General features: G+C 39.7%; 1 protein-coding gene across 7 annotated transcripts in view; it reads left to right on the forward strand.

The window, feature by feature from the left end:
* The window catches only part of DYNC2H1 (dynein cytoplasmic 2 heavy chain 1), a 339,313-nt gene that overhangs the window by 196,291 nt on the left and 129,684 nt on the right, over nt 1-13,338 (forward strand). For all 7 annotated transcript variants that reach the window (XM_058686519.1, XM_058686520.1, XM_058686521.1 and 4 more), the window contains one exon: nt 10,547-10,622. In XM_058686519.1, the coding sequence (XP_058542502.1) occupies nt 10,547-10,622 (76 nt within the window). The remainder of the gene's footprint in view (nt 1-10,546; nt 10,623-13,338) is intronic.

The following is a 13,338-nucleotide window of genomic DNA, read 5'->3' on the forward strand; positions in this document are numbered from 1 at the left end:
CATTTCCTGTTCTTTTTGATTTTTCCATTTAGCAGCCAGAATCATTTTCCTAATATGGCAGTTTGATTATTTCACTACTCTGCTTACAACCCATCAAATGACTTTCTAGTGTACTTGTGAAGAAATAGGCACATTTCTGGTCCTTTGTCTTCAGCATCGTCCCAGCACCCTCTTCCCACTTGGTCTCTGCAACTCAGCCACAGTGGACTTCTTCCTGGTCCTCGAATTCATCCAGCTCTTTGCCGCCATAGGTGTTGCCTGGTATTGTTCTCACGACCAATAGGCCACCCTTTCCCACTGCCGTGGCCATCTTTGCTGGAACATGTTCTGTTCTTCTTGCCAAATGCCTATCTCAGCCGTAAATTGCATCACTTCCAGATTTAATTTTTCCCATTTCTTTTTTAGCTTTGTCCACTTCTGTTGGTTCCTCAGCCTGTCCCTGTTTAGCCTCTCTCTCTGTTTCAGTTACATGTCAGAATAGGGTTGTGGGTTCCGAAGTCACAGACTTGGGTTTGAGTCCTGCCTCTCGAATTTCCTAGCAGGTGACCTGGGGAAAGTTACTGAACTCTAGTAAGCCACGGTTTCCTCAGCTGTGTAATGGGGATTACTCACCACGCTTACCTTTCTTGCAAGGATGAGATGGAACAGTGTATGTGTACAAGTGCCTTGCATGTGACCTGCCAATAAAGATGTGTCTCGCTGATGCAGTAGTAAGTAAAACAGTGACATGTTGTTTCCACACAGTCTGCACACTGCCCTTAAAGGAGCGTGTGCTTGTTCTTGTCACCTTACAGAGAAGGCCCGTGGGTCTTGATGGCAGTTAACTTGCCAGAGGACTCTTACCTCAGCCTGCAGAGCTTGGCAGTGGCCGGGCCCACCTCTTCTAGAGCCTCCGCCCCTAACGGCAGCTCGTGCTGACGGGTTCGTGAACAACAGTGGTAGTGAAAGGACTGTACTGAAAACAGGGAATTGTTTTTTAAATGAAATTACATTTTTTTATTATGTGATACATGTACCTGATATAAATTAAAAAGCTACAAGATGATTCGCACCTAAAATTTAGTCTGTTCCCTTTCTCTCTCCCTGTCACCAGTTTCTCTTCTCAGGACAGCTGCTGTTCACCCCTTCTTGGGTGTCCTTCAAGAAAGATTGTATAAATAGGGGCGCCTGGGTGGCGCAGTCGGTTAAGCGTCCGACTTCAGCCAGGTCACGATCTCGCGGTCCGTGAGTTCGAGCCCCGCGTCAGGCTCTGGGCTGATGGCTCAGAGCCTGGAGCCTGTTTCCGATTCTGTGTCTCCCTCTCTCTCTGCCCCTCCCCCGTTCATGCTCTGTCTCTCTCTGTCCAAAAATAAAATAAAAAAAAAATAAAAAAAAAACGTTGAAAAAAAAGAAAGATTGTATAAATAAACATTTTATGTATTTACACTCAGACATGCATACAGTCTTTTTAACTCAAATAGCATGTTACAAATACAGTTTTGTATTTTGCTTTATTAACCAAAACATTACAGAGATTTTTAAAGATTACTGACCAATAGGCACACCTGTGTGGCTCAGTCAGTTAAGCATCTGATTCTTGTTTTGGCTCAGGTCATGATCCCAGGGTTGTGGATCGAGCCCCATTGGGCTTGGCACTGAGCATGGAGCCTGCTTAGGATTCTCTCTCCGTCTCTGTCAAATTAAAAAAAAAAACAATTAAAGATTAGTAACCATTTAATGCCTAATTTTAAAATATTATTTGGATTCACCATATCTATGTACTTACTTATAAGCAGATTTGTTAGATGGGCATACATGTTCTTTTCAGTCTTTGCTGTTACAAAAAACATTGCAGTGGATATCCTTATATTTGCCTCATTTAATGTTTATTCAGGGTGGCAATTTCTAAATTTGGAGAGTTTGGGTCAACATATACTTTTATTTTAGTTTAGTTTAGTTCAGTTTACTGAGAGACTGAGCACACACGAGAGTGGGGAAGGGGCACATGGAGAGAGAGAATCCCAAGCTGGCTCCTCACTCAGTGCAGAGCCCAACATGGGGCTCGATCCCCCAACCCTGGGATCATGACCTGAGCCAGAATCAAGAGTTGGACGCTCAACTGCCTGAACCACCCAGGAAGCCCAGAGAGGTGTATTTTAAAGAATTTGTACATAGTACCAAAATGTCCTTTTTTAGAGCAATTTACTTTCACACACAAATATTTGAAAGTGTCACTTTTTTTAACACATGAAGTTTGCTTTCTTTAAAATGAAGAAATTGGGAGGAAAACCCAGTCAAAACATAAAATACCATTAAAATTGCTAGAGATAATGTCATACAGATATGCACTCCACAAACTGTTTTACTATTTTTCCTCCTTTTGCTTTAATCACCAACTTCTAGAAGTAAAGATCCACCACCAATTCAACTTGGTTTTCATTCCTTGTGTTAATGAAAGGTGTTTTGCTATTTTTCATTGCAGTGCTGTATTTGGTCGCAGAATTAACTTCCTCTATTTTACACATGTGTGCTGTACTTCTAATACTACACTTAATGTAAGGTCTTTTTGATTGATGCTTGTTACTCTTTGATACCTTATTATTCTTACTACACGGTGGGTACCTTGGTAACGGGGTTCTTCTCATTCATGTTTACAAGACCACTTAACACCCTGCCTGGGTTTCCAGGTGGGCTAAAGTAAGATTTGATGGGCTGTCTAGAGAGCCTTCCCACAATTTACATTATTTCTATTAGAAAATATGATATGAAAAACAAAAATTACCTTTTGAATTTTTTGTACCATATTTTACAAATCCTTAATCATATGCCACTGTGTCAGTAACTATGCTACTCAGAGTACAGTTCTTACCATTTTGGAATTAGAACCTCAATAGGAAATTGCTGTGTCAGGTAATACTGAGAGTTGAGGCCTTCTAACTTGAGAGTGTTATAAATATTAATCTCTGAAGTATGAAAAAAATTTTAAGTAAACACTTATAAATAAGGTTTAATAGTGATGTAAGAAATATTATCAATACTTTATTTTGAGTAGTTAGGAAACGTATTTAATGTATTACAGGAAGCAAGCAGAAGTTAAGATGGTGGAGTAGTAAGGACACCCTGGACATGTCCCTTGAACTCAGCTAGATCAACATCAAACCATTTTGAACACATAGGAAATCGACCTCAGGATTCACACAATGATCTGCATAGTTTGAGGGAGAGAACGCAGCAGGTGCATGGTGCTGAGAGGTGAACTGGCGAGCGAGAAGAGTCAGGGTGCCTCAGAGGGGAGGCAGTCTTTTTTGCCGAGAGGAGAGAGAGAGAGAGAGAGAGAGCAGTGCCTCGGGTTTTTGCAGGAAAACACTTGCCCCAAAAGCAGATAGAAAGAGTGAAAACACTCTCTGGGGACTAGACAAGAAAATGTGCCCCAGAACCACCAATGAGGGAAAGGAGAGGTTTCGGTACCACCAGGTTTCTATAAATGGTAGGACGCCGAGTGTGACGTTTCAGAGGTCAGCACCTGGCGGTGTCCAGTGAGGAAGGAGGGCGGAGTCCCCAGAGCAGCCACAGGGTCTGAGGATCCCAGGGGTCACACCGGGAGAAGCGGTTCCCCTGCTTGTGAGAGCATTTGGTGGAGGTGATTTGGCGTCTCATGGGCAAAAGACCCAGGGGGCACCATCAAGCCCCATGCTCACTAGCATAGGAACAAAGACTCCTGATGAGGGCAGCAAACCCTGGCTTAGCCTACTGACCATAGACTGCTGCAAAGCTCCAGTTCTAGGAGAGATGGGATCTAGCTTCATTTGGGTTTTTTTGTTGCTTATGATTTTTTTTTCCCTCCACCTTGGATACAGAAACAGCAAAATTATTTTTAAATTTTATTATTTATTTTTAAATTTTTAATTTTTTCCCTCTTTTGTCTTTTTTCTTTCAAGCTTTTTGTAAGCAGACCAAAACACACCTAGAATCTAGCTTCCTTTACTTGAATTTTTTCAAAATTAAAATTTTTTATTTGTTATTTTTTTACTTTTTAATTTTTTTCTTCCTCCAAAATGACAAGATAGAGGAATTCACCCCAAAAGAAAGAACAGGAAGAAATGATGGCCAGGGATTTAATCAGTACATATATCCTGAACTGAGATTGAAAACAGTGATTTTAAGAATATTAGCTGGGCTTGTAAAAAGCTAGAAAACCCTAGAGAATCCCTTCCTGCCAATATAAAAGAGCCAAAATGTAGTCTGGCCGAAATTAAAAATGCTATAACCGAGATGCAAACCGGATGGATGCCATCACAGTGAGGATGGCTGAAGCAGAGTAGTGATTCAATAATAAAGAAGATAAAATTATGGGAAAAAATGAAGGTGAAAAGAAGAGGGAAAGAAAGGTAATGGATCCTAAAGGTAGACTCAGGAAACTCAGCATCTTCTTAAAACGGAATAATATTCATATCATGGGAGTCCCAGAAGATGAAGAGAGAGAAAAGGGGGGATAAAGTTTATGTGAGCAAATTACAGTGGAAAACTTCCCATTCTGGGGAAGAATGCAGACATAAAATCCTAGAAGCACAGCGAACCCCCGTTAAATTCAGCCATTGCCAGCCATTGCCAAGACATATCATAGTCAAATTCACAAAATACAAGGAAAGAATTATGAAAGCAGCAAGGAAAAAAAAAGTCCTTAACCTACAATGGAAGACAGATCAGGTTTGCAGCAGCCAAGAATTCTTTATCAGGCAAGGCTGTCTTTCAGAATAGACGGAGGGTTAAAGACTTTCCTAGACAGACAAAATCTTTTTTTTTTTTTTTTCAACGTTTTTTATTTATTTTCGGGACAGAGAGAGACAGAGCATGAACGGGGGAGGGGCAGAGAGAGAGGGAGACACAGAATCGGAAACAGGCTCCAGGCTCCGAGCCATCAGCCCAGAGCCTGACGCAGGGCTCGAACTCACAGACCGCGAGATCGTGACCTGGCTGAAGTCGGACGCTTAACCGACTGCGCCACCCAGGCGCCCCGTAGACAGACAAAATCTTAAGGAGTTGGTGACCACTAAACCACCCTTGCAAGAAATTATAAAAGGGGCTCTTTGTAACATCACCAGAAACACCAACTCTACAGGTAACACACTGGCACCAAACTCCTCTATCTTTCAGCAATCACCCTGAATGCAAATGGACTATATGCTCCAATCAAAAGACATTGGGTATCAGAATGAATAAAAAAAAATAATACCCATCTATATGCTGCCTACAGGAGATTCATTTTAGATCTGAAGACATCAACAGATTGAAAGTGAGGGAATGTAGAACCATCTATCATGCTAATGGATGCCAAAAGAAAGCCTGAGTAGCCATACTTATATCAGACAAACTAGATTTTAAACGAAAGACTGTAACAAGAGCTGAAGAAGGGCATTATATCATAATTAAGGGGTCTATCCATCAAGAAGATCTAACAATTGTAAAGATTTATGCCCCTAACTTGGTATGCCCAAATATATAAATCAATTAATAGCAAACATAAACTCATTGACAGTAATACAATAATCGTAGGGAACTTTAACATCCCACTTAGAGCAAAGGACAGATCATCTAAGTAGAAAATCAACAAGGAAACAGTGGCTTTGAAGGACACGCTGGACCAGATGGACTTAAAAGATATATTCAGAACAATTCACACTAAAACAGAATACACATTCTTCTTAAGTGTTCATGGGACATTTGCCAGAATAGATCACATACATGGTCGCAAATCAGCCCTCAACAGGTACAAAAGGTTGAGATCATACCATGCATATTTTCAGATCACAACACTATGAAACTTGAAATCAACCCCAAGAAAAAGTTTGGAAAGCCTTTAAATACATAGAGGTTAAAGAACATTCCACTAAAGAATGAATGGGTTAACCAGGAAATTAAAGAAGAAATTAAAAAAAAATACATAGAAGCAAATGAAAATGAAAAGATGACCATTCAAAACCTTTAGGATGCAGCAGAGGCATTCCTAGGAGAGAAATAATATTGCAATACAGGTCTTATACCTAACTCTAACACTTAAAGGGATTAGAAAAGGAGCAGCAGTTGAAGCCTAAAGCCAGCAGAAGAAGAGAAATAATAAAGACTAGAGCAGAAATAAATGATACAGGAACAAAAAACCCAGTAGAACAAATCAATGAAACTAAGAGGTGGTTCTTCAAAAGAATTAATAAAATTGATAAACTCCTAGCCAGACTTAATGAAAAGAGAAGAGAAAGGACCTAAATAAATAAAATCATGAATGAAAGGGGAGAGATCACAACTAACACCAAAGAAATATAAACAGTTATAAGAGAATATTATGAAAAATATGCCAGCAAACTGGAGAATCTGGAAAAAATGCATAAATTTCTAGAAACATTGAAAGTACCAAAACAGGAAGAAATAGAAAATTTGAACAGACTCATAACCAGCAAAGAAATTGAAACAGTAATCAAAATTCTTCCAACAAACAGGAGTGTAGGGCAGCAAGATGGCTTCCCAAGGGAATTCTACCAGACATTTAAAGAAGAATTCATAACTATTCCTCTCAAACTTAAAAAAAAAAAAAAAGAAATGGATTGGAAACTTCCAAACTCATTCTGTGAGGCCAGCATTACCTTGATTCCAAAAACAGACAAAAACCCCACTAAAAAAGAGTTATAGGCCAATATCCCTGATTAACAGGGATGCAGAAATTCCCAACAAAATACTAGCAAATCACATTCAACAGTACATTAAAAGAATTATTCACCATGATCAAGTGGGATTTATCCCTGGGCTACAGGGCTAGTTCAGTATTCACAAATAGATGAATATGATACACCACATTGATAAAAGAAAGTGTGCAAACCATATGTTCCTGTCAATAGATGCAGAAAAACATTTGACAAATTACAGCATCCATTCTTGATAAAAAAAAAAAAAAACCAAAACCTCAACAAAGTAGGGATAGATGGGACCTAACCATATACGAAAGACCCACAGTTAATACCATCCTCAATGGGGAAAAACTGAGAGCCTTTCCCCTATGGTCAGGAACAAGACAAGGATGTCCCCTCTCACGATTACTATTTAACACATCACTGGAAGTCTTAGACTTAGCAATCAGACAGCAAAAAGAAATAAAAGGTAGCCAAGTCAGGAAGGAAGAAGTCAGACTTCCACTGTTTACCGATGGCATGATACTCTATGTGGAAAACCTGAAAGATTCCACCAAAAAATTACTAGGACTAGTACATGAATTCAGCAAAGTTGCAGGATATAAAATCAACCTACAGAAATCTCTTGCAATTCTATATGCCAATAACGAAGCAACAAAAAGAAATGAAGGAATCAATTCCATTTGCAACTGCAATTAGGTACCTAGGAATAAAGCTAAACAAAAAGGTACAGATCTGTACTCTGAAAAATATAGAAGGCTTATGAAAGAAATTGAAGAGGACACAAAGAAATGGAAAAACATTCCATGCTCATGGATTGGAAGAACAAACATTGTTAAAATGTCTATACTATTTAAAACAATTCACACATTTAATGCATTCCCCGTCAAAATGCCACCAGCATTGTTCAGAGCTAGGACAAACCTAAAATTTGTATGGAACACAAAAGACTCCGAATAGCCAAAGCAGTCCTCAAAAAGAAAAACAGAACTGGAGGCATCACAATTCTGGGTTTCAAAGTATATTACAAAGCTGTAGTCAGACTGTATGGTACTGGCATGAAAACAGACACATAGATTGATGGAACAGAATAGAAAACCCAGAATGGACCCACAATTATATGGTCAACTGATTTTTGATGAAGCAGGAAAGAATAGCCACTGGAGGAAAGACAGTCTTTTCGAGAAGTGATGTTGGGAAAACTGGACCACTTCTTTCTACCATGTACAAAGAATAAATTCAAAATGGATGAAAGACCTAAATGTGAGACAGGAAACCATCAAAATCTTCGAGAAGAACACAGGAAGCCACCTCTTGACTTCGGTCAGAGCAACTTCTTACTAGAAATGTTGTTGGAGACAAGGGAAACAAAAGCAAACAGGAACTACTGATACTTCATCAGAATAAAAAGCTTCTGCACAGGACAGGAAACAATCAACAAAACTAAAAGGCAACCTACAGAATTGGAGAAGATATTTCCAAATGACATATATAATAGTTATCCAAAAGCTATAAAGAACTTAGCAAACTCAACATACAAAATACAAAAAAAAACAAATAACCCAGTTAAGAAATGGGCAGAATACATGAATGGACAGTTTTCCAAAGAAGACATCCAGATGGCTAACAGACACATGAAAAGATGCTCAACACCACTCATCATCAGGAAAGTATAAATCAAAACCATGATGAGATACCACTCACACCTGTCATGTTGGCTAAAATTAACAACACAAGAAACAACAGGTGTTGGCAAGGATGCACTGTTGGTAGGAATGCAAACTGGTGCAGCCACTCTGAACAGTAAGGAGGTTCCTCAAAAAGTTAAAAATAGAACCACCCTAGAATCCAACAGTTGCACTCCTAGGTATTTATAGGTATTTACACAAAGGATACAGATACACTAATTCCAAGGGATAGATGCATACCAATGTTTATAGCAGCAGTATCATTAATAGCCAAATTATAGAATGAGTCTAAGTGTCTACCAACTGATGAATGGATAAAGAAGATGTAGCATATGTATACAATGGAGTATTATTTAGCCATCAAAATGAACGAAATCTTGTCATCTGCAATGACATGGATGGAGCTAGAGTGTATGTTGCTAAATTAAATAAGTCAATCAGAGAAAGACAAATACCATATAATTTCACTCATGTGGAATTTAAGAAACAAATCAGATGAACATATAAGGGGAAAAAGGAAAGGCAACAAACCAGAAGAGATTCTTTTTTTAATTTTCAAAAGAGACTCTTTCTTATTTTCAAAAGAGACTGTTAATGACAGAGAACAAGCTGAGCATTGATGGAGGGAGGGAGGTGGACAATGGACTGGATGAGTGATGGGCATTAAGGAGGACACTTGGGAGGAGCACTTGGTGTTGTGTGTAAGTGCTGAATCACTGAATTCTTCTGAAGCCAATATTGCACTGTATGTTAACTAATTAGAATTTAAATAAAAAGCTGAAAGAAAAAATATTGTCACTGAAGTTTGTTATTGTTGACAGGCATGTAACCGTTACAGATCTCTGATTCTTACCTGTACTGAATCTTAGCGAGTGAGGTTTAAATCTCGTGTGTGTGTGTGTGTTTACAATATCTATAATTTTAAAAAAGTATCCAAATGCTAGTGCCCCCACATTTATGTATCTAGCTCAGACCTGTTGTCTAAGCCCTAGGTTTTTGTGTCCAACTCTTTATTTGTGCCAGTTTGTTTCAGAAATGACTGAAAACCCCTGTGTTCTGGGTGTGAGCCTTAGAGCACAGACTTCTCCAGAGCATGGGTTTTTTCTTTGCTTCAGTGGTAGATTCTCACCGACCAGACAGTGCCTGGTGTGCAGCAGGCCCTCAGTACCTTCCAGTAGCTTCTCTCTCCTTGTACACAAATTCTCTAACTTTATTGTCCTAAGTGTCCATGTACTTACTCCTTCCTGTGTGTTCTCCCCGCTCCCCACCAAGGCGGCGGTGCCTTAGCTCCCGGAGGAGCTCAGACCTCTTTCTTGTGCAGACCAAGTACGACTCTTTGTGTCAAGCACGTTGTAGTTGTAGCCTGTAGTTGGAGGTGTGTTTGAGTGGTGGATTGTGCCCACCCGCTTTTCCCCCTCTGCCCACATTTTACTGACAGCCACCTGAGGGCAGAGATTATGTTTCGGTTCATTCTTTCATTCCCAGTGCTTTACATATAACATGCATTTTGTACATATTGTCTTGAATGATTAATGGATGAAATTTGTTTTGATATTCCTAAATACTATTAAAGTCTAAATAGATTTTAGTTTCAATGCATTACATTAAACTAAATTAGTTGAAGTGATTGGAAGTACCATCAGAATTTTTTTTACCTTTTTCATATTTTTATAAAACCTAGAGCTCTATGAATGTTCTTTTTATATAAGCATTGTAGCTTTTAGCTGCAAGTTTATAATTTAGTTCCAACATGAATGCTTCATGGGTGAAATGTACAGGAAATAATGCTTTATTTTTGGGCCTTTAAAAAATTTTGTAACATTTCTTTTCTCATGTTTATTGACAAAACCCACAAGTCTGAAGGATAAAATTATAGAAAATATTTCACTGAATACACTGTATTTAGACTCAAAAGTTTACTATACCAATTTGTTCCCTCTGTGACTGAATTGCCACAATACTTAAATGATAAAAACTATTCTAGTATTAAAAGTCCTTGGCATGCTGTGATGTCAGTAAATTTCTTTAAAAAAATTACTGTTACGTTAGAGTTATTGTTTTTATTAAAAAGTTTTGGGAGTTTTCCTTTTATTTTATTAGCATATTTTGAACATTCTTAAGATTATAAAGTCGATAATGCCTACATGTGTATCTTTGAACACTGTTTGTAGGTCTTTAATATTTGTAAATTTGTTTTGATAGGGTTGGACCAAGTTTTATGAGTTTTCTTTATCAGATCTTCGGGCTGGATACAGCATTATTGACAGGCTCTTTGATGGTAAGTTCTAATGATAACTGTCCTCTCTGATATTAATGGGAAAATTTTTTTGAGGTCTTACTAGCAGTGTGGTTTTTTTCAAAATTGACTTCCTATCATGAAACTTGTTATTGCTTTTCATTTTGTGTTTTATGTCCTGGCTGCTGTGCTTATGTTAGTGGCTGGTTCTCGATCTGTGGTGGTCGTTAGTTTTACATGCCATAGTTGTCTGATCTTTCTGTAGCTCTCAGGAAGCCAAAACCTGGAGAGACGTTGTCTTCAGTTTGTGGCCTTCCTAGGTTTCAGGCTTAGGAAGAATTGTTCAGCTCTCCGGAACTGTGAAATCGGGGACTATGCTAGACTAACGTCAGTACTACACATCTGTAGAATCTAAACTTATGGTTAAGTAGGAGTTAAGGATCAAGGTGCAAATAATAGACTGTAATAGACAAGACCACGTGATGTGATCGGTTGAGGCCATCCTGCCCTCTGCCCTCTGATGTGTATTGTGCAGGGGTGCAGGGGCATGGCAGGGGACGCGAGGGTTTAGAGCAGGGATGGATTGGAGGAGAGAATATATTCATAGGGATATCAAACTTAAAAATGCCCCTGCAGCCCCACCAAGCCCTTCCCTGAATCCCCCGTTTCAGTAAACACCACCACCAGTCGTGTATTTGTTCAGGGTCAGAACCTGTGAAGCACCTGGGTTCTTTTTCTCATCCTTAAATGTCCAGTGTCTGGGCAATTTCTGTCCCTTCCATGTCCAAACCAGATCCCGATTCTGCTTACTGACTCAGCCTCCTCAGTGCTTGCTGGTCCGAGAAGAGCCGCTTACACAGGCTTCTTTGTGATCAGCGCTCTCTGAAACATTCGCCACGCGTAAACCAAGCGTTGAGAAAAGTAAAATGAGGTATGTCGTCCCTGTTTAAATCATACAGCCACCTTAGTCCTTTGTTTTCCTCTGACAGGCCAGGCCTGTTCTCCCTGAAGTTCTCGGTGGGTGCTCTTCTGAAGTGCCTCTACGTGATCCCTTCGTTCACATCTCTGCTTCGGGGCTCTTCTTCAGAAAAGCTTTGCGTTACCACCAAATCTAAGTCATTGCAAAAGCTCTTCTCTACCCACTTGTTCTGTTGTGTTGTTGGAGCATGTCAGTGCGACCTTGTTCATCTGTCCCCACTAGAGCGCCATCTACCTTAAAGCAAAGTTTTTGGCTGTATGTCCTTAATGCCTGTAGCAGGACCCAGGGTACACACTCAGTTATTGTTAGTTGAATTAATATCAGATACCAGAAATTATTCTGTAGCATATCTTTGGCAGAATGATAGGGATGGACATCTAGTATGTAGCCAAGTCCCGGTTTAATTTATATGTTTATGACATTAAAGTTTTAAATGATATATGTACAAAAAGTACTTAGAAGATCATATCTCAGTGAAATTTCCAGAAAATGAGCAGACTCATGTAGCCAGCACCTTAATCAAGAAATAACATCACCAGTAATTCTGATTCCACTCTATCTCATACTGCCTTCCGGTCATGACCATCCCCAACCCCCACCGCCACCCCCACTGTCCTGTCCCTCCGCTCCTGTGGTAAACACCAGGCATCTCTTACTATATACAGCAATTTTGCCTGTGTTCTTACAGCTGGGATCGTACGTCACGTACTGCTTAGTCCTTAGGTTCTTTCAGTTCACGTTGTCTTGAGAGATTCGTCTGTATGGTTACATGCAGGTACAGGTCATTTATTCTCAGAGCAATATAGTGTGTCATTCTTTGATCACGTGACTTCTGTCGGTGGACATGTGGGTCCTGTGGGGTGGTGATGATCTCGCTGCTACCTTCAGTAACAATTTGGATATGTTTGTGTTGAGTCTGTATGTAGGGGTAGGTGGGACACTCGTTTGTTCACCATTAGTGAATGCCAAATAACGTTCTAAGTGAGTTTTTCTGCATGGTACAGATTTCTCAATTACACGTGGTAAAAGTGTATATGAACTTAAAATTTAGTAAATGGGCGTATATTGAATCTTTGTAATTAACCCCAGTTCAACAGAGTGTTACCAACCTTCCAGAAGCGCCTCCCCTGCTCCTTGATACACATGACCCCACAGTGCCCTAGTGCATGCCAAGGGTAGCCACTTTTCTGACTCTTCGAGTGATTGTTTTCAGTATTAATACAGTATGCACTAAGGCTTTAGCTTGCATTGAAACTTGGTCATTTTTCTTAGTATTTTCAAGTTTTTCTTTAAAGTTTTTAATGTTTATTTATTTTTGAGAGAGTGAAAGAGACAGAGTGTGAACGGAGTAGGGACAGAGAGAGGGAGACACAAAATCTGAACCAGGCTCCAGGCTCCCAGCTGTCAGCATAAAACCCGACATGGGGTTTGAACCCACAAACTGCGAGATCATGACCTGAGCTGAAGTCGGACGCTTAACTGACTGAGCCACCCAGGTGCCCCTCAAATGTTTCTTTAAATTCCTTTTAGTTAGGGGCACCTGGGTGGCTCAGTCGGTTAAGCATCTGACTTGGTTTCAGCTCAGGTTATGATCTCATGATTCATGAGATAAAGTCCCACGCCAGGCTCTGTGGTGACAGCATGGAGCCTTCTTGGGATTCTCCCTTTCTCTCTGCTCCCCCCTGGCTTGTGTTTACTCATTCTCACTCCTTCGCTTGCTCGCTCGCACTCTCTCTCTCTAAAATAAATAAATAAACTTTAAAAATAAATAAATTCCAG

This window comes from Neofelis nebulosa, chromosome 10, assembly GCF_028018385.1.
Source record: "Neofelis nebulosa isolate mNeoNeb1 chromosome 10, mNeoNeb1.pri, whole genome shotgun sequence".
NCBI lineage: Eukaryota > Metazoa > Chordata > Mammalia > Carnivora > Felidae > Neofelis > Neofelis nebulosa.